The following is a 21,952-nucleotide window of genomic DNA, read 5'->3' as shown; positions in this document are numbered from 1 at the left end:
TGGGGAGGGGAAGAAAAACTATTTTGTGGCAGCTTTCCAACTGGAATAGCTGGGAGCAGTTACTCGAGGGAAAGTTGTCCTTTGATGTTGTACAAGTACAAGTCAGGAGAGCATGCTTAGTGCCTCTGCGGGCAGGTTGCGTGTGCATCTGGTCTACACAGCAAGTGCAGGGTGGGGGCTGAAGTAATGTGGAAACAACTGACTTCTCAGAGGTTTTAGCTCTAGCAAGTAACTAAACAAATGCAACCCCTTGCAAAATGTGACACTTCTCTTTCCCCTGTTTGTATGGTGGTTTGGTTTTTACTCCAAGGCTTCCAATCCAATGAAATGTGAGTGGATCTTCAGACAAGTTGCAAAGGGTTGCCCACCTGTGGAGCTTTATGTTACTTTACAAAGTATTAATTTATTTGCAACATTTAAATGCTATGATTTCAAACATCTATTATAGCAAAACTCATTCCTTCCTTCCCAGCCTCATTGTCAGACAGAACTATACCACTTTAACTGAAATGAAAGAGGAAAAACAAACACCACCAACCAACCCCACCCTCCAAAAACAAAACAAAAAGAAAAAAAAAAAAGAAAAACCTTCCATTCACACTTACCAAAAAAAAATCAACACAAAGGACTAAATCGTTTGCTAAGTTAGAAGAAACTGAAAACTATTTTTATGATAATACTGACCAACCATAAGCATATAGTTCCATTTACAGAGGGTTTATAAATCTTACCTATATTCATATTCTTGTCATGTTTCTGAATATTCTGCTACTTTTTTTTTTTCTTTCAGATGATATTAACCGTGTTTCTGAGCAACAATGAGCAGATTTTGACAGAAGTTCCAATTACACCAGAAACAACCTGTCGCGATGTAGTAGAGTTCTGTAAAGAGCCTGGAGAAGGAAGCTGCCATCTGGCTGAAGTATGGCGTGGAAACGGTAAGCAAAATGTTTGGTGGAAATTGGTTTAAATATTTGTCACAATTAGAAGAAATGGTAAGACTGACTTTTCAGTATCAATGATTTCTATTTGTTCTAAAGCTTTTTTATTTTCTTGGCAAACTTTCATGCAGAGTGTGGTATTTAGTATCTGTAGAGATTAATGCAGTTCTTGATTATTTTTTTTCCTCGTTTTCCTTTCTCAGCATGGAGTATTTGATAAAAGGCATATGTAAGATGTGTTAGTCTTTTGTATTTCAGATCTTCAGATTACATGAAGTATTCAGTATCTGCCTTTTAAAAATGGGGGGGAAGGATGGCTGTATTTTTACTTCTACACATCATTTATTTCAAATAGGCATACGGCATGTTCAGGGTTGGAGTAGGGTTTAAATAATTTGTAATGTCAGCGATGATCTTATACAAGAAGTGAGTGAAGGTTACCAACTGGATTCTTTCCCATCCTGTTTCCTCACTGTTACCCACATGATAACAACCTGAAATTTAAGAATTGGTATAACAGAATCATAGAACTGTATAATTTGTATGGGTTTTTCTTCCTGGATTGTAACTAACAGAAGTTCATACAGAATTGTGCCAGAATCATCTCCAACTTCTTCATGGAAGTGTATTGTCAAAAATTCAATAACTTCCCTTGGGGCAGGTAGTAGTGCCTGTCTTCTATTTGTGTTGTAATTGTTATTTCACAGAATGATGGGATGAGCAGTCCTTTTCAGGATTGTGTCAGAAAAGCCCTATTATGCATTCTGTTTCTAGATGAGTTCTTGCAATTAAGTGTAGTGCAAGCTTCCAGGTTATGATAGTGTATCAATATATGAGTAGGATCAGTGAATGGCTGAGGATAACAGGTAGGTTCTTACCTACCTCAATTACTAAGGTTACCCCTGTTTAAGCGGTTTGTCATCTATTCTGTATAAAGAATGAGGTCATAACTTGATATAGAATTCTTACTTTTTTATAGAGAGGGGTATATTTTGTTCAGGGGCTGTTTATTCATTTTGTCAAGCAGAGAAGTTTATTGCATTATTCAGATGCCTGTGGAGCTTTTAAGTATTAGCAAACTAAAATAGTTTCCTACTGGGATATCGTTTCATTTTTTAATGGTTCTAAGACTTTATAAGGAGAGAAGGTGCCTCGAAGTTGTTTCCTAATTAGATGGGAATTTGTAGAGTTTAGGCAAGAGTAAGCAGAAGGGAGGCTAAGCATGTTTGCAATTCTTGGCATACAAATTCAGCTTGTATTTATAAAACTGTCTTTAAGAATAAAACTTATAGGAAGGTTGCTATTTTTTTTTTTTTCAAATTAGAAGTTTAGGTTACAAAGAGTCAAAATGCCAAGTATATAACATATATAAACTGGATCTGCATGCACTCACTTATCCCTAATACTTTGCAACCACTGGTCTGTAAAAGTGTAACATATATGGTATTATTTGTCCTTCTGCTTTCACAATACTTGGAGGGTGTACTTTGCAAAAATGCAGAGAATGTTGTCAGCTAGCTTCAAAAGGTGACTGGAAATTCTAGCCAGTGATCCACAGCATCTTTATGGGGCACTTATGCCTTGCAACTGTGGCAAATGTAAGCATGAATTTTCTATAATGACTTCAAAGACTGATAACATACTTTATTTGCGGATATAACGTTATTTCTGAAAATGTTGGATATCTGAAGCTAACAGTTTCTATGAAATGGAAAATAAAACTTATCTTGGGAGATGTGATGGAGGAACTAAAACTAAATTTGGGTATCTATCCTGTGATTTGTGTGTCTTCGGTCCCATTATAGTCCATGAAGATCTAGATCACAGAATCACTAGGTTGGAGGAGACCTCCAAGATCACTGAGTCCAACCTCTGACCTAACACTAACGAGTCCCTCACTAAATCACATCACTGAGCTCTACATCTAAACGTCTTTTAAAGACCTCCAGGGATGGTGACTATACCACTTCCCTGGGCAGGCCATTCCAATGCCTAACAACCCTTCTGGTAAAGAAGTTCTTCCTAATATCCAGCCTAAATCTCCCCTGGCGCAACTCTAGCCAATTCCCCCTTACTCTGTCAGCAGGCACGTTGGAGAACAGACCAACCCCCATCTCGCTACAGCCTCCTTTAAGGTATGCAAAATCCTAGAGGGAATAAAATTAAAAATAAATAAATGAAACACCTGCTTACATTTCTGGAGCTCTCAAACAGACCTGTACTGTCAGCAAAAAATGTCCTGCACACTGTTTTTAAGTCTGTCTGACAGGAATTTCAGGACAAGCATTTTGTTTGCTTTTCTTAGTTGTAGGATATCATTGTAAAATCTGTGTTGGTGGTCTCAACTTCTTTCCCCAAAGTCTGTGGATACTAAAGTTTCTGAGTGAAACAACTTGAAATTTCTTTTAAGGAGGGTGGGATGATAATTTTCCTTCAGCTGCTCCTGGGAGCTACATTAAGCTCCTTCCACTCAAATTTTAAAAATAATTCTAGCCAGGAGCAGAGATCTGTCACAGAAAATATGAGACTAAGAAGTGAAAACAAACAACTCAAACCATTGGTTTGGAGTGGGAAGTGGGAAGCAATTTGCAATGAAACTGCTGTATACGGTGCCAGTGGAAGAGTATTTTTTTAATTTTTTTTTCTGTTGTTGCATGCTAAAGAAATGGTTGAGGAGCTTCCTAAGAGTTGTAAAATAGATTGGGAGCTGTTTGTATTACAGCTAAGAAACTGATTCTTCTTGGAGTTTCATGACATAAGTATTTGGTTTATGTGCATTTGGTTTTATTATTTCCTTCTCTGTTCCTATTCTTCTCCAGTTTCTTTAGGTGATTAATAGCTGAAAAAAGGCAACAGCGTTTGTGCCTGATATGTCAGCTAATTTTGTAGCACCTTGTGTTTACTCAGCTTGAAGTTTCCTTGCTTTGTATAGAATTCTCGGGCTATGGCAGGAGGAAAAGAAATATATTCCTTGTTGCCCAGCTATTGCGAGTCATGGTGGGTAAGGAGGTCAAAAGATAGGTATGATGCCAGGAACTTGTAGTGCGTTTCAAAAGAAAATGGATTTCAAGCTTTTAAATCTGTCCATTACCCAATTATCCACTTCATTTACATCTGGAATGGCCTTTAGCAATTGATATTGTTAGTCTTCCTGAATTTAATTACAGCCTAGACGTGAGTGACTGAAAGAAATGGAAGTATACTTGTAGTATACAACTGCAAACCTGCGTAGGTAAAGATGCTTTTCTGATCTTACAGTGAACTCCCAGTTATGGACATATAATCCGTTACTTTGTGTTCTGGTTTCCTGTATAGCAGGCATAAACACATTTTATTACAGATGACAGAATACATGTAATCAGAATAAGAACAAATTATGAAGCCTAAAAATTACTCTGTTTTAAATATAAGATATATAGTTTCAACAGAACGATTTCTGCAATTCTCTATTAAAACACCGATGCAGTACCTGTGTTTTGGTCTTTCAGGATAGCTAGAACTCACCCAACCTCAAAACTTTTGCTTCAAAGAAAAGGTGTCTAGCTCATTGCTCAAGTTAATCTTTCAGAATTTTTGTCTAACTAAAAATTGAATAGTTTTTGCAAGTAATTTTGAATTTATACATAGATGACATTTTTTCACTTTTCATAGAAATAATTTTTTTAAAATTATTGTTAAATCATAGGGATCAATCCTATTAATTACTCCTCCATATATATTCTCCTATTTCACCTTCTTTCTTTTCTTCTATTTGTGCAATTACTGACAATTATGTTTAAAGCTGTAACAACTAGAAAACATTTAACTGAAGCGTTTTTTTTATTCTTAAAGAGCAAGTATTTCCAGAAAATGCTCCTTAGTGCTACCCTAACTTGCAGTAAACGTTAGATCAAGTTTTCTACCTGCAATTTTTTGAGGTTTATAGGCTTTAAACTGAAGGAAGGAATAGGGACTTCAACTCTTTGTTTCTTGTGTCAAATGTTAATGTTCCTTTCCTCTTCCTCTTTATTTTCCGAGTCTCTTTCACGTGCCTAAGTTGTGCCAAATGATTACAAAGTCATTTTTCTTCTGTTTCAGTACTGCTGCAGCTTGCTCTCTAATTTAGGGCTTCATATTCCAAATTGTTTTGGTGGAAGTATTGCAAAAGAAATAAAAAAAAAAAAAAAAAAAAATCTTTCCCATTTCTCTCCATGGTCATGTCTGGAAAATTATTAGCCTTCATTCTTCAAGTCTATGATGTAAACAGGATCTTTTATTTTGAAAAGCTCCTAAAGCTCCTGGGATCAGGGCCTTACTAGTAAAGGGAGACCTGCTTAACCAGCAGCCGTGCTGCGGCCACTCCTCACCGTGCCAGAATTAGCCCAACCCTGTTCAGACATCCAGTTTCTTGGTACTCATTATCAAGCATCATTACTTACTATATTTAGTTGACAATCTTTTTATTTAGGAAAAATTCCTGAAGCTTAAGATCTTCTGTGTCCTGAAGTCCATGAACTAGGTATTTTTTAGGTATTTTACCATTTGTGGTCTTTAGAAGATTCTTGCTGCAATTTTAGTGGATGTGCTTGAAAGCACTTGAAATGTTACCTCGCACGAGGAGCTGAAAAACCTGAAAATCATGTTTTTAAAATTCCTTTTCAAGAACTAAGTTTTATTAAGTTCCTGACCTTAACCTTGTATGCACAGACACTGTTTACAATGTTTCTTGGAGCCCACATGAGTGAGGGACAAGAAAAGGAAAATAAAAGCTTCTGTGTTTTTAAATATGGTGTTCTGTTTTTTGTTTTTGTCTGTTTCCTTTTTTGTTAGGCAAGGAGTTGGCTGATGAATAAAATTTGCTTCTGTTTTAAATGACCCTTCCCCACTGAAAGCAGTTGGAGCTAACTGTGGCTGTGTTGTGTTAATCGCTGTACTTGGAGTCCTGTAAAATTCTTTAAGGAAAAAAAATGGATCCAGCATGCACACTAAATAGTAAATGAATAACAGGGCTACACAAGGGTATTTTTTTTATTTGTTTGGATTATGAATTTTGAAAAATCTTCAGAAGCATTAGCAGTAAATGTAGTAGTAACATATTGACAATTATCAAGACTGTAATAAAGAAGAATAGTACGTTTCTTTTAACCTTCAGAAAGGTGTTTTATTGGGTAATTCCGAAATTGAATAGCTTGTCTCTGCAAATAACTTTAGATATTTCATTGTATATTTACTGAGTGTTTTTCAAAATATCCTCTGCCTGTTTTCTAAACTTGATCTTGCACGTGTTGGATAATGGGATTATATGGGTCACTGTTGCATTCTTCTGCCTGCTCTTTTTGTTTGGCTTCTCTTTTGCTTCCCTATTTTTCCATTCCATTAGAACTGTTTTCTCCTTCTTCAAAGACCTATCCAGAAATACTGGAATGCTTGAAGCTCTCTTTACAACGTGAATAGCTAAGGATAAATAAAGGAAAAAAAAAAAAAAGCTACTAGGGAGTGCCCAAAGGAGGGCTATGAAGACAGTGGAGGCTTGGAGGGGAAGATGCCTGAGGAAGGGAGGATGTACGAGGAGCAGCTGAGGCCCCTTGGTTGTTCAGCCCCGAGCAGAGCAGGCTGAGGGGAGGCCTCATGGCGGCCTGCAGCTCCCTCACGAGGGGAGCGGAGGGGCAGGCGCTGAGCTCTGCTCTCTGGGGACAGCGACAGGACCCGAGGGGACGGCATGGAGCTGGGACAGGGGAGGGTCAGGCTGGGGGTTAGGGACAGGTTCTGCACCCAGAGGGTGGTCAGGCACAGGGACAGGCTCCTCAGGGTGGTGGTCCCAGCACCGAGCCTGACAGAGTTGAAGCATTTGGACACCACTCTCAGACACGGGCTAATTTTGGGGCGGTCCTCTGGGCACCTGTAGAGGACAGAACCCCCTGGATATCGAACATGTGGCTGATGACATGGGATTTTGCTTGATCTTAGGAAGTCTCTCAAAGCCTGACTTGGAAGCTAGAAGGGTAGATAAGGGAAAGGATCAATTTCTGCTTATTCTGTTTCGTATGCTGCTTCCACAAGCATATGCTGCTTGCTGCTACTGGAAAGAGAAAACAGGCCCATGTGGACAGGTGATCAATCCACAGAGATGACTTATGTTTTGATGCCTACTATAATCAGTATCATTTTATCTGTATCCTTGGCTATTTACAGTGTAAAAAGACTGGAAATAGAATAAGGAAAAAGCATGTGGAGATTTTTTTTTTTTTTGAGGAGGTGCCCTGGAGGTGTTTTCCTCTGCAGAGTATTTTTAATCAGTTTTGCAGTTTTCAGATTAAAACAAACAAACAAAAAACATACACACCACTTCCCCCTCAAAAAGAAGGGGGGAAGAAAGATTATCTAACAATCCAAGCTTAACAAATGTTCTCCAAAACCAAATGTTCTTCATGGAGAGTAGTATTTGATAAAATGCAAGTGCAAACAGTAGCATTTGTAGAGCTGTACTTGATACTTTTGAAATAACTGTAGAATTGAATGAAACTGAATAACTGAATTTTTCTAAAAGCTTGCTACTGTGTATAGAAAAGAAATATACCTATTACATACCAGATATTATCCAATAACAATATAATTATAGTGTTATCTTCTAGGTGTACCTTCTAGTATGTGAATTTGTCTGATCTTGTCATAAAATCCATTGTATTGGATTATGGTTTTTCTGTATCTTCAATGTAAAACACTTCCTTTAGTTCTAGCTGAAAACTCCTTTCCCTGGAAGGCATAGTTTTCTTGGAATTCTGCTTGATTTGAAGGAAATGACTAATGTAGAATGGGACACGATCTTGGCTTTTTCTTTTCTTAAATGGTTTAAAATACAGTGCCTTAGGGTGTGCTCATTTGTATGTTGGGGAGATCTTAGCAAGGCATTGATGAGATCAGGGTGTTTGACAAGACAGATTTTTCACAAGATGACTGCAATAATAAATACATTTTGAATCAAGTGATCTAAATGCATCGTCTTCAAAATATTTCAATGAAGTATCCCAGTAGTGTCAACATGTGTATACATTTACACAGTTCATTATATATATATATAAAAAAAAAGGTAGCTTGTAATGTGTTTTGTCTTCTGTTTTTTCCTGTAATCCTTCCTTCCAAGCTTTCTTGAAGGTATGTCATATATCTTTGTATCATTTCTGTCATCTTGCATCAAATGGGTTAAATTAGAAATGTCTAACATTGTTGGCAGTGTTCTGCTTGGTAGGAGATAGCGTGGTCTGACTTTTGGGGACATAAAGGATTTTCCTTTTAACATTAAAGAACACAAACTCCACCTTCTGGTTTCCATCCAAGCCTGTTTTTCTGTAGTAATGGTGGCTTGTATGAAGTGTACGTAGGACAACTGATTTAGATCTCTTCTAATGTCACTGTTTCGTTTGTTGTATTCTGATCAGGAGAGATCTCTTAATACTGTGCTTAGTATTAGGAAGCTCTTAAGCTTTTTCTTACCTTAAATCAAAATACTTCAAAATAAGTTAAACAATAATTATAGAAACAGTGAGAATTTTTCTTTTGAAATACTTACTCATTTTGAGATACTGTATACATAGTGCATAGCATTCTAGTAATAGTAGATTTGATTTTGAAGAAATAACTGTACTATGAGAATGTTCTACGCTTCTGGGGAAAACAAAGATTACTGTTGCGTAGAACAGCCTTTATCTCTTCAAAGATTTGCCAATAATTTCACATGTACTAGAAATTAACATCCAGTCTAGTGTATTGGAGTGGAAGTACCCACCCAAGTTCGTAATAGGTGAAATGTCAATACAATGACGTGTTTTTTTGTCTGTCTGTGTGGAAGCCCTGAGGTTCAAACAGAATGTATCATCTGCATAATAGAGCAAAATATCCATCTGCTGATGGGGAGCAAAGGTGCAAAGATCAGCACTGTGAAAAAGGTTGTGTTGAAGAATTCCTGACATAGCTAAACCAGAGTTTGTAGACACTGTTAGTTTTTGTATGGCTCTGCAGACTGGTTATGTATTGCTGTTAAGCAGTGACCTGTGTTACAGTAACAAGCAAGCTTTTAACACAGTGCAACTACTTTCTGTTGGTGTATGCTTGCTTCTTTGACTTTGCATAAGTGAAAACACATTGGATGGACTGAATTACTACAAAAAAAGACATTTGTATTTTTAATGTTCTATAAAATTTTGCCTAACTTAAAATAATTGTGATAGATTTGTTTATTTTCTACTGTTTTAGAACGTCCCATACCCTTTGATCATATGATGTATGACCACCTGCAGAAATGGGGTCCCCGGAGGGAAGAGGTGAAATTTTTTCTTCGTCATGAGGAGTCGCCAGCTGAAAGTAATGAACAGAGTAAGTACACTTACCTTCTAATGCTGTTACCTAAATATCTAAAATGTTTTCTGAAGTGATTTCAATTATCAATTGCTTGAGTAAACAGTAGGTATAGGCAATCCAACTTCCTTACACTAAAGTCTTTTTGAACATTGTTCAGTGTCATGTTGATTGATGTTCTCAAATTCCCTTGTCTAGAATAATTTCTATCAATCTGAGTAATGCTTTTGTAGTAAGATTGGTTTCTATTCCGCTTAGTACTGTTCCAAAAATGTTTGTTATATGAGACACTTAATGTATTTTTGCTTTTGAGAGAAAGTCACAATGTTTTTGAGAGGGTGGGATTGTGCTTCCTGACTTCCTGCTCTTTCAGTTGCACCCACAAAAAAGATTCAGTAAACTAATTTGCATCCTTTAGAAACAAATCTCTTTTACAGACATCGTTGACAGAGGTCTTACAAGCTTTACTTTCTCTGTACTTTCTGTAGATATATTTATTGGTAGTAATAATTCACACCTTGAAAAATCCCTGGACTGTCGGTATTTGCAGAAAAAGTCTATATAAAATTACATTATCCATACCATATCCATAAATTATAAAATCCATATTACATTAGGGGCTTTCTTTAAAGACTGGGATAAAAATTAAAGTATTTCAAGTTTCTGATTTAAGTAGTATAGACTACTTAATTTATGAGAAGATTTTTGAGACTGTGCATTATACTTTATGGCTCTCAGACTGCCTGAGAGAGAGGAAAGGAAACTCAGAGTAAGTTGTATATTTGCATGCTCAGACAATCCTTACTCATTCAACTAACCTGACTACTTATGACAACCGAATTTCAAGTTTTGGCTAAGTCCTTATTGCTTTGAGCTGGGGTTTCTTTTCATATCTGTAAGTGGCTGATGGTTGCTTTGAGTGCCAGAAGTAGCAAGTCCATTAATATATGAGGATTTACATATATGTTAATTAGATACTTTGTAAAATACTTAGTCATCCTTTGGGCAATTCTAATTTAAAGTATGTTAAGAAATTTAAGATACACATGAAGCCACATTTGAATGTACAAAGAAAATGTGCCTTCTGAAGCATGCAAGGCCTATTAATTCATTATTGACCTGTGGATCAATTTGTAGAATGAAGTTGTTTACAAGGCATTGCAGAAGTTTCCTCTTATATATTAATGTATAGTACTTTCTGTGGAGCTGCTTCTTGACATAGAAGTGTGAAACTTCAGTAGTCATTCTCAGTACATTCCCTTTCATAATATCATTGCCAAAACACAAGTCAGAAAATTAGGCCTACATGTCTGTACCTTTAACAGAGGAAGTCTGTGAAGTTATGTCATATTTCTGCTGACTCCACTGTGTACAGAGAATAACCTAATGAGAGAGTCAAAACTAGCAGAATGAAAATTCATAGGTAAAATGTTATGTAAAAAATAAATCATGAAAAGTATGGATTAAAGACTGTGAACCAGTTGTGTTGAAAACTGAACTTTGCACTGCAAATGATGCTTCACTTTTAGGTGGACGACAAGCCCAGAACCAAAGAAATGGAATAAACATACCTGTGGAAAAACGTACAGAGAATGGGGTAAGTAATAAATCATACAGGTTTTTAATGAACTCAAATATTTAAGTTTTAAAATTTTTTGGTTTGCAAAATCTCTTGTTGGAACCAGTGGAAAATGTTTAATGCCTGTTCTGTTGTGATTTTCATGAACATTTTCTGTAAATTTTCTGCCTAGAAAGAAACTCACTTCTGTGAAGTGAGAAGCCATCAGCCTCATTAATTACTGCATTTTCTCACCTGCTTTCCTCTCTCTTATTCATCCTGTGTGAGGAAAAAAGCAGCTATATTACTCTTGCATATGAGTATTGCCTGTCCAGGCATCTTTTCTTGATTATTTTTTCTCACTAACACTGATTTAGACTCGTAAGGTAAAACATGAAAATATATCTATGGATTGGAATGTTTTCAAACACTGATAGAAGAGGTACATACCCTTCAGAGTCATCTCTTTATACTGGTTTGCATACTAGGTTCATTTCTATGCTTTTAAAAAAAAATCATTTTACAAAGTTGCTGATTTAAAAAACATATTGCATAGCATAGAGTACCTGCTTGGTGGCATTCAGTGAATTATGGTTTGAACATCATCTCTTTTACAAGTAAAATACAGGTTGTCTGTTTCAAAATTGCCATGGCTTAAAAACCTGTTCCAGAGTTGGAATTCCCTTTACTTTCTTCTCTCCCTTCTCATCCTCAATTCTAATAAAGACTCAACAGACCATAATTTGTTCTCATTCACTCAGGACCATTTTGCTGCTTCTTCTGAGGCACTTTAGATATAGTTGATTATTCTTTAACATTTTTGAATTCCAAGAAGAGCTCACTAATTCATAGTTGTATTGTCTGTTGGAACACTGGTGATTTCTAAACGTGCCTTAGAGCTCTTTTGTCTGGGTAAAGTAACACTTCAGAGAAGTTTAAAGACAAAACTAATCAGATTTTTCAAGTTGAGATGTCTTAAAATATCAACTAAAATGTTAAAAACAATTGTGCAGGTTAGGCAATATACAAGGACAGAGTCACTTAACAACTGGCATCTAAAATCTCATACGTATGTTTAAACATGCAGCAGCGAAATTATAGTTTGTCTTTTTTTCCATTCAACTGCTTAGTTACTTTTCAGCTTTTAGCAGTTGGTTTTATATATGGCATGTGGGGCTAGTGGAAGGAATCTTTTTTCCCTATTCAAAACAGTTAATCATGTATTGCTTTCTATATTTCTTTTCTGTAGAGAACACTAGCTGATAACATCATCTACGTGGATCTGTTTATCCTGCTTCCATTGTCATATTGACAATGTAGTGAGATCATAGTACTCTAGTATGCTAAGGGAGCATAACTCTTTAATGACCTTCCGAGGTCCATTCCTCATAGCTCACATACTTCATTTGAGACGACAGTTTCTGGAAATCAGAACTAGCATGTGCCTTCTAATTGTACTTCTTGGCAGCACTGAACTTTGTGTTTAGTTTGATTTGCTATTAATTTTATGGGTAAAGCTCAGACCTGGTAACTTGATAAACACTGCTACTTGTGTGCCATTCATATTTTATATAAAAGTTTGGCCACAAAATTAAGAATTATTAGGGAACTGATCATTTTTAAAATACACTTTTAGTAAGTTCATGAAATTACTTAAAGATGAGAAGGACGAAGAGATTTTATTATTATAAGTTTTCATGGGTTTTATGCCATAAATGGTACAAATCAGGTTCTAAAAGTTATAAAATTCAGATTTTTCAACTGTACCGAGTTTTAAACTGTACCAAGTTTTTCCCATTTAAAAACTGGGAGGGGGAGGGGGGGTAAAGAGGTGGCTTTGGGATCAAGGATTTAATCAGCTTACACTTACGTAATGCATTAGGCTTATTCATTGTTACTGGCATGCTGAATGTTAGACTAGCCCTAAAATCAATACAAACCAATGAAACATTGAAGAGGGCTCAAATCTTACCAAATATTCGGCATTAAGGTATCTTTTTACTACGTATGTTGTTTTTATGATGAAATGATTGATTTGTATTTAATATTGGGGCTGAGTTGGAAGTGTGACATGCATAGAGAACTTTTAGATACATGTTTGCTTTCATGTTTGAATCAGTAGTCTTGGGAAAAAATTATGATCTGTCTGGAATTCAACTTGGATAACTTCATGAATTGATATTTTGTCATATGCAATGTTCTTTTCTGTTCTGTGAAACTCCTGTGTGCATGATCAGCAATTATTTAAATAACGGTGAACTTAACATCAGAAGATTACATAAATATATGAATTTTATCAGATAATCTTCTAAATGAAGATTGAATGTTAAAAATGGAATAGGCTATGTGTCTTCAGACCATGAAATGTGCTTTGTTGTGAAGAGAATACTTATCTGTAAGTGCTCATCTGAGAGCTTTGCATCTCCATAACAAAGTCTAAGGAAAAATTATGTGAGTGGTTCTCTTATTCCTGAAATGACCTCTCGGTGGGTTTGCTCTTGTTTACAATTTTCCTCTTGGAAGTGGAATTACGCTGTAATCAGGGCCTGATCTCTTTCCACCACTATCCTGAAGGTATACTTATGTGGAGATAAGACTTACATAACTACACATTTTCCTTTGCTGGGGAGATTGGTTGGTGTCTCGAGGGATTCACTTCTCTGAGAACAGCTGCCTCTTCCATTCTTTTGCATGTGTAGCTGAGCCAGTTTGATTTGGACACAATTTGTAACAAGGGAAATTCTAATTAAATATCAGGGAAAGTCTTTTCTCAATGACAGTAGTCAGGCTTTGGAACAGATTACCTGGAGTCTGTGGAATTTCATCCTAGTGGAGGTTCAGAATTTAACCTAATTTGGTCCTGAGCATCTTTGAGCAGGGTTGATTGAAATTTATTTTTTAGTTACTGTGATCCTCATTATACTGATGCTGCAAACTTCCTTCTACCATTTAGTCATTTCTTGCCTTTTATCAGTGGCCATGAAACAGTGGCTGTAGAATGCTGGGTTTTGTTTTCTTATAGATGTCCTAGCATGATCCAAACTTCATTCCATAGAAATGACAGTGGTCTGAACACAGTGAGAAAGAGCAAATACGGTTCTATCCACTGGAGGTCAGTGGTACACAGGAGAGGGACTGGGAGCCACCCTATCAGTCATCAGTAGGAAAAATGGATCATAGTCTTATATAAAGGAAGTTCTGGAAACAGGACTGACCTGGTGATGACAGTTTTCCAGATGAAAAGGTAATCTAATGATTGAGAAATTCGTTGGAAATGAGAAAACGAGAAAGCAAATGCAAGTCAGGAGAAAAAAAATGGAGTGCAGGGACACAACAGAAGAGAAGTGTATGAGACAGAATAGAACTCTATTAGTGTGATGAAAACAGTCTGTACGTGATGACAGATAACTCATTTGCAGGAAATGCATAATTTATATTATTTTTCTACTTCTTAAACTTCTTCATTTACTTAGGGAGAATAAACTATCAGTTTGTACTCTTATGTACCATTCTTTCTTTAATTCATTTTGTTTTTTCTAATACTAAAATTGCCCCACTCCCCCACCTCCCTTCAGGGAAACTGGTATCTATATGCTTTTACCTTGATACTGACGAAAGCCTTTGACAAGAAATGCAAGGAGGAACCTGATTTTATTGCTCCCCAAGAAATTTTTGGCTTTAGTGTAAAACAAAACCCCTAACTGGACAATCAGTCCTTTAAATTTTCTTAGTCTTGAAACTATGACCAACACAGATAGCTGAGAATTAACTTCTTTTTTGCTGTTAGATAACAGAAGTGAACGTTACTGTTCAAGTGGCTCCAGTCAGGCTTTTTGCAGCAGGTTTGCAACACATAGCCCAATTGTTTTAGTATCAGGAGAACCTTATAATTTCATGCTCGTGGAATTTCCATTAACAGGTAGGTAAAATCTTCAATGTTTATGTACACACAAAGCGCTTTTAATAGTACTGATTTAACTTGGGAGCAGTTACGCTCTTATTGGCAGAACCATCCAATGCAATCAGTGTCTCTGCATTAAAAGTAGTAGTAAAGAATATACACTGCTTTTGAGTTCATGTGGTAAGGTTTGTCAAACTCTAGGCTTAGAATTTAGATAGATATATAGCTGGTACCAAAATTCATAAGTGGAATTTTTTGTTGTTTATTAATTTTCATGATACGAACAATACAACTGCAACCCCATAAAAAGGCATTAAACATCTTATATCCAGTTACACAATTTTTTTTAAACGTGTTCTAACAATCTTCTGATAAGCTTAAAAAATGGCTGAACCATTTTTACAAGGTTAGTTGTACAGCTTTCCACAGCCTGTCAGGCAAAGATTTGCCAAAATCTAATTGGGACACACACACACACACACACACACACACAAACAAGTTAACTTTTTTAGTAGTAAACTCAAGAGAAAACTGAAAGAGAAGGGAAATATATTATGTATAATTGCTTAAAGTTTCTCATTTGAAATGTTGAGGGATAAAGAGCTTAGTCGGAAATAGAAATTGCTCTTCAGATCTGAGCTACAAATACAATTTGATAATAGCCTGTAAGTATTAAGTACTTCCGTTCATAATATTTAATGATGTATTTGGAAGAGGCTGCCATTCACATAAGGCAAGTTTTAATGGCATTTGTTCCAAATGAGCAAATGACAGTGTCAGTCGTGGAAATCTAGATCCTTTTAGGGGTCTCATAGCATAGTCTAAACAAAAAAACTCATTAAAAGATGACACACTATTCATTCCTAAAATTCTTGTCAGATAGGGGAGCCTTACCTGTACCTTCAGTTCAGACATCTACTAAGAGCTGGGGGTCAACTTAGCAGATTTGACCAAAAAAAAAAAAAAAAGATTAATCTGATCTCTGAAGCATTTTCCTAAAAGCTTGCTATATCTTGCTCTTTCAAAAAAAAAAAAAAAAAAAAAAAAAAAAAAGAATAATAATAAATCAATAGAAAAGCTAACCCAACTAAGAAACCTCAGGGGAGGGAGGGGGAATTAAATTGGGAGAGGGAGGGGGGGAAGGCAGTCTAAAGCTAATTTTGTTGCAAAAAAAAAAAAAAAAGTCCCAGTCTCTTCACACCTTGGTAAAGGGTAGTTTGTCTGGAAACATCTGTACAAGTTTAGTAACTGTGTGATCTCATTGGAAGAATTTACGTGAAACTGTAGGGAATTCAGATGCTCCTGACCTGGTACTTTACTCTGAGGCTTTTTGTAAGCTTTTTAGGCAAAATCACATCATTCTGGGATTTGAAATGTCACGAGCAGTGTTTTGATGGGTCCTGTAGTTTCTCAAATGTAACTTCATCCAGTATAAACTGAAATACTAGATACTGACACGCTATGAAAATAATCGCCACGTTTTATTTACTATGTGACCATTTTTGTGTTATAATTTTAATTAAGATGGCATAAATTTATGACTAATATTAGTTCTTAATATCTAACTTCATTTGCTTTGAAGAATCTAAAGATAATTTCTCTTACTGGGAACAGGAAACCCTCTTGGAACATATGAAGGGACTGTTTCCCTACATGTCTTCTCTATGTATTTACATAATTTTTCATCTCTATAGACAGAGATACCAAGCATCTACTTAAATGGCTATGGATGTGAGAGAGACTTGCACTTTTTACTCACTTCTGGTGTGCGTATGGATATATTTTAACCTTGTTTGTCTGCTGCCTTCTCATTCATTTAAATTCCATTCAGCTCTCGCTGTCCGTTCGCCATTCCCTGAGTATTGGGGTTTTGTAGTGTTCCTTGTGTTTAGTAGTTCTTTTGTTCTTCTGGGCACCAAAAGATAGTTCTGTGCAGCAGGTTACAGGGAACAACGATGTGCTACTCTGTGGAAGCCAACAGGTGGCTTCCCATATTTTGCAGGGGAGGAAAGACCTAAACTGCACCATTTACTCAATTTACACCTTTAGTTCCCACTTCTGCCGATGTGACTTTGTTTTCTCTCAGGCATGGCTCTTTAGTTTTACAGCAACACTTAGTTGTGGATGTCTATGGAAGAGGAATGGTGAAAAGTCCTGTCCGGTTTGCTGAACCTGAAAGTACGGTATATCTTTATCTATTTCTCATCCAGTGAACTTGGCCTAATAGATTCATACTTTTCTCCAAATTTTGAACTAAACAAAGCTTGTGGAGAATTGCCTCCAATTGTCACTGCGCATTGAGATCCAAACTTGCTTTTATATAAAGGTGGAATAGTTGAGAATATAGGCGTGTGTGAGCTGACACATAACATTTATTTTATGACCTAATGTGCGTAATGTTACCTGAAGAGCTCACTTGTTACTTCTCATAAGGTGTTGCTTTCCCAGTCCTTACACTGCTGCTGTAAATTTTAATGCCCTTTGCCATGCTTGTATCCTTCTGGAGTTGCATTAGTATAATTTTAAGTTAAACCAAATATTTTGATACAAATTTATTGCAATGAAGATGGGACTTGCCCTTTCCCTTACTTCAGTAGCTCCTTACAGGAGACAGATTATGAAATTCACTGTGTCAGTGCAGAGCTCTAAGAGCTTTAAATGTTCAAGCTTGAGAGTTCAGATTGTCCCTCTGTGTCTGAGCATCTTTCAGTTCTGAGCAGGAGACTCTTCTGGTACTTGCAAAGCCATCTGCCCCTTTTCAGGTCATCTTCAGTCATCTCTTTTATGCAGCCCCGTTGTCTGCAGACTAGTGCTTCCTCAGCATGTGTGTGTGGTGGCGTTTGCTTTTGTGCGTGTGTGCGTGCACACGCATGTAGTGCTGGCCTCCTTTCTTTGACGCACCCTCACTTGTTCATTTAGTTTCCTGTCCATCTGGCCTTCGGACACCTAGCGTACCTACTTCCCGCCCCTAGGTTTTTCCCAGGCAAGAGAACCTTTCCTTTTCTCTTTCTCCACAACTGCCTCCTGATCTAATTGTACTTAGGTTTGTTTCCCCTGCAGTCTTCCTCACATAAAAGTACAGAAAATGAAAGTCCCCGTGGCTAATTTAGGAGCAGGGGAGTTGAACTTGTTTTTCTTCCCTTATTCTTACTGGATGATCTTATTCTATAGCTCATACCTTTTCATGCTTGCTAAAAATAAGCCTCTTGATGTAGCTGGAATATTCACTTTATTGTGCTTTGACATACAGTTGTTCAGTGTCCTTATGGAGACCCATTTGGCTGGATCTCTTGTGTAAGTGCACTGAATCATGTTGAATTCTTTTCTTGAAAGAATGGGGAGAGTGAACTTGCATGCAATTCATGGGTTTTATAAGGTAAATTACAGCTTTCTATGTTTTTGTCTTGCATGCTATTATCATTTTTATAGACATAAGAAACTGGTAGTGGATTTTAGTATTTTCTTTCATATTCAGCATTTAAAAATCCTGAATTCTAGGTTTTGACCTGCTGCAATCTTCTCTGACATGAAACTTCTTGGTGTATGCTATTACACGTGTTTTAGCTTCATTGCTGGCTCAAATATTTATCTTTTTGCATGCAGGATTTAGGAAAAAGACAAAACTAGGTAGTGAAGAGCATTATAGTAAACACCGATTGATAGTCTTCTGGGAACAACCTTTTCTATTTTGACTGTACTGTTTGCGTTTTTATCTTAGGCAGTCTTAGTTAAATAAACTGCCTTTGTTAAATTTCAAGTGAACTTTCAAAATTTGAGTTTCCTGTCACTTTAAACAATTAAATTAAATACAAGAAGTAATGATTTGCCTGATCTTTTTGGTATTCTTTTTTTTCTTCAGGGTTTGTAATACTACAAGAATAAAAACGGAGCAAATAATTTGTTGCCCTTTTAAAACTAAATTTTCTGTGTTGTCATATTTGCAGTTTAACCTGGTAACTGCGAATGAAATGTGTATTGCTCGACATTTTCCATTGAATATGAGAAGTGCAGTGAATCAAGCTGATCACAGTTGACAGCTGGCTTGATCTTGCAGTGATTAGGTCTTTCACTGCTGGCAAAATCCACTAGCCTTTTCCGTTAGCTGATTGTTGATGAATGCAGAGAGACAGTTTTTCATATTGATAAATGATTGGGGAAACATTTATTTCATATGGAATAATATTTATAAATATCCTACCTCCTATTGATTACACTGAGGCAAAAAGCCATACAAGAATGCATAAGATGCGTGTAGTCGTTGGCTTGGTTTGCTCACAGCAAACGGTTAAGCAATTAAGTGTAGACAGAAAATAACAGAAAGATGGAGCTGGAACATGCTGAAGCAACACAAGTGTTTACAGCTGATGGGCAGTGCTGCAAAATAAAGATGTGCTCTCTTACAATTACGTGGGAAAATAGCAAACAGGTAATTCATTACTTTTCCAAAGTTTTACACTTTAGTGGATGTTATTTAAATACTGTATTGCTTTCGAACTTCTTTAAGTGATTGTGGGCTTTGTTATCACATGGCCAGAACATAGACTGCTTTGTTTTTTTGTAAATGAAATTGAGTCAATCAAGATTTTGGCTGATGATTTTGCTATAATTTTTAAGACCTTACGAAAAGTTAGTTACTTCGAAGTGTCGTGGTCAACTTTTGTTTTTAGCAACTTTAGTTTTGTGGCATGTGCAACACTATGCTAAACAGGATATTTATTTTCAGTACTTTGGTTGTTTTGGAAATGTCCTATTCTGTTGTTCTCATATAAACAATATTACAGCACCACAGAACAACTTCGCAGTGAAACCATTACTTAAGGGAGGAATAAACATCTATTTGTTCCTAAACGTGTTATTCTGACGTATAAATACATCTTAACCATAATGAGGTAGCCTATTAAAATAATGTGTTTTTCTTTAAAAAGATATTTTTTTCCGAAAGACTCACAAACATACAGTTCCAAGACTATTTTTAAAGAAACTCAAGTAATGTATTTTCAATGTGGATTGAAATGTGACTCACTAGTTATAATTACTCTGAGTAAAAGTATTGGTATTGTAAACAGGTCTGAAGTTGTGTGCACGACTGATCTGGTACTCCTAAATGAATGCAAAATTTCTTTTAAAATAGAATTTTTATTTTTCATTTTCTTTTAAAATAGAATTTCTTTTAAAATAGAATTTTTATTTCAATTTTTATTTTGTTAGAGAAGTACAAGGTTTGCTTCAAATCAGCTATTGGGTACTTATATGGAGCAGGTTTTCAATATGTGCTTAAATCCAATTGTAACTTTGAAAATCTATTTTAACGTTCTTTTAATTTTTGTTTTGTGTAATTATGTTCTGCCTTTCCTTAGCTGCTCTGTCCGGAATAGAGGACAGTCTCACTTGGGAGATTTCTTAGAAAGAAATATGTGTAAACAGTAGTAAACAAGGGAAATCTAGAGTCTGTGGCTTATGCTGAATAGACTTTAAATCTTTATTATGTCAAATTACCTATTTGTATTAGCAAGTTGGAGGAATTAACAAAGTATTGTACTTTAAGGAAAGATGTTGGGGTTTTATCAAATATAGATAAAGTGAGACTTCTCAGCAAATTGTAATGTACCTGAAGTAAGTTTATCAGTTCTAAGGAACTCTTAGTTTGTTCATTTGTGCAAATAAAATACTGCTTTTATTACAAATTTATGAATTAAGTAACCAGATTACATGTGTGATGTTAATTTCAAATTTATTTGATTATCAGGAGATAGCACACACTAGTTGTATTTTTCTGTAATTCCCAATATTCTGGGTGCCTTTTCTGGGTTTAATTAGCTTGTTCATTTCCATTAAGCTTAAAAAAAAAAAAAAAAAAAAAAAAGAGAGAAAAAAAAAGAAAGGCACATGCTATTGTCATTGGATTCTTTAAAATGGATTTCTGCTATCGGCATATTTCTGACCCAATTAAAAAAAATGCCAGGCAGAGCTGTGGATAAAGCCGTTAAACTGGAAATAATGTCATCCATGTCGAGATCAGCAAAAAATCTATTTTAGTTTAAATAGAAACATATTTTCTTTCATCCCTTTATAGTGTTATGCGTGATCTTTCACATGAGATTAAGTTGCTTTTGTACTTTGCACTAAAATCTGGTTGTATGAAAACTGTGCTCAAAATCCATTAGCATTCTTAGCTTTGGAGATGTGCAGCCTTTTTGGACCGCGGGTCAGTATTTTCAGAAATGTAAGTGCATCAGAGTTGGTCATCTGCAATAGATGGCTCCATTCTCTTCTCCTTCCCTCCTCAGGTAGCACAAGGAAACCACATGCGTTTTATCCAAGATAAATTTAATACAGCATTAGTAGAGTACAAAAAAAAAAAAGCTCCCATCCCTTCCATGTGTTGTCCCAATCGTTATTGTTCTGCTGAGGGCAGGTACCAGCAGTGTGCGAGGGCTGCTCTGATCAGACAACTTGAGAGATTTAACTGGGCAAGTGAGAGCATCCCCTAAGCTATGGTGTTTTGAATGAAGGTTAGGGCAGAAAAGTTCCGTGTGGCTGATGGGCTTCTCCCATGCTAACTGACAAGAACAGCAGAATTAAGACATCTTTTGCTAGATTGAGCAATCGAAGCAAGCTGTTCGTTTCTTTCCTACTCTGGTAGGTTGGCAGGTGAGCAGCCAGAGCTGTTGAGAGCCAAAGCTCTGCCTTTCCTGTATGTGCAGAACAGAGGAGGAAAATGCAAGGATGGGCATGTGAGAGGAGAGCTCCAGGGTTTTGGGAAGGCTGAGACTTCTCGGAGCCTTGATCCCAGTCTGGAATTCACTGGCAGGAGAGCGCGCCAACCTACCCTGTTTGTTTTGCGGTTGTCAGTTGCTTTGTGCTGGAAGTATGGTCATCTTTGTTCATGCACTCTCACACTTAATCTCAGAGCGATCAGTTCTGTGTCTGTGACAAAGCTGCATGGGGTTGGCTGCCTTACAAAGGTAAATTCTTGGTCTTGAGGAAGGTTTGGTTTTGTCCTGGGAAGGGAGAACTACCTAAAACTGCTACGGATTATAGAGAGCTGAGTCTTTCTGTAAGTGCTCCTAAAAGAGAGCCTTTACATTGTTTTTTATTTGTGTGTAGGTGTTTCAAGGTTTCTCAGGAGCAGTTTGTGGTACCTTTCTGGCCTTCACCATCTTCCCTATAATGCTGGTGTAGATAGTGACTTCTTTTTGACATGGTAAAGCTGCATGTCTT

At 36.5% G+C, this 21,952-nt stretch overlaps 1 protein-coding gene across 5 annotated transcripts in view; it reads left to right on the top strand.

Moving 5' to 3' along the window:
- PPP1R13B (protein phosphatase 1 regulatory subunit 13B) overlaps nt 1–21,952 on the top strand; it is a 70,791-nt gene that overhangs the window by 23,866 nt on the left and 24,973 nt on the right. For all 5 annotated transcript variants that reach the window (XM_084521821.1, XM_084521820.1, XM_084521819.1 and 2 more), the window contains exons 2-4: nt 791–938; nt 9,171–9,290; nt 10,802–10,869. In XM_084521821.1, the coding sequence (XP_084377947.1) occupies nt 791–938; nt 9,171–9,290; nt 10,802–10,869 (336 nt within the window). The remainder of the gene's footprint in view (nt 1–790; nt 939–9,170; nt 9,291–10,801; nt 10,870–21,952) is intronic.

The sequence above is a fragment of the Aythya ferina genome (genome assembly GCF_964211825.1).
Source record: "Aythya ferina genome assembly, chromosome: 5".
NCBI classification, from domain to species: Eukaryota; Metazoa; Chordata; class Aves; order Anseriformes; family Anatidae; genus Aythya; species Aythya ferina.
Note: the sequence above shows the minus strand (reverse complement) of the source record. Positions and strands in the feature narration are given on the sequence as shown.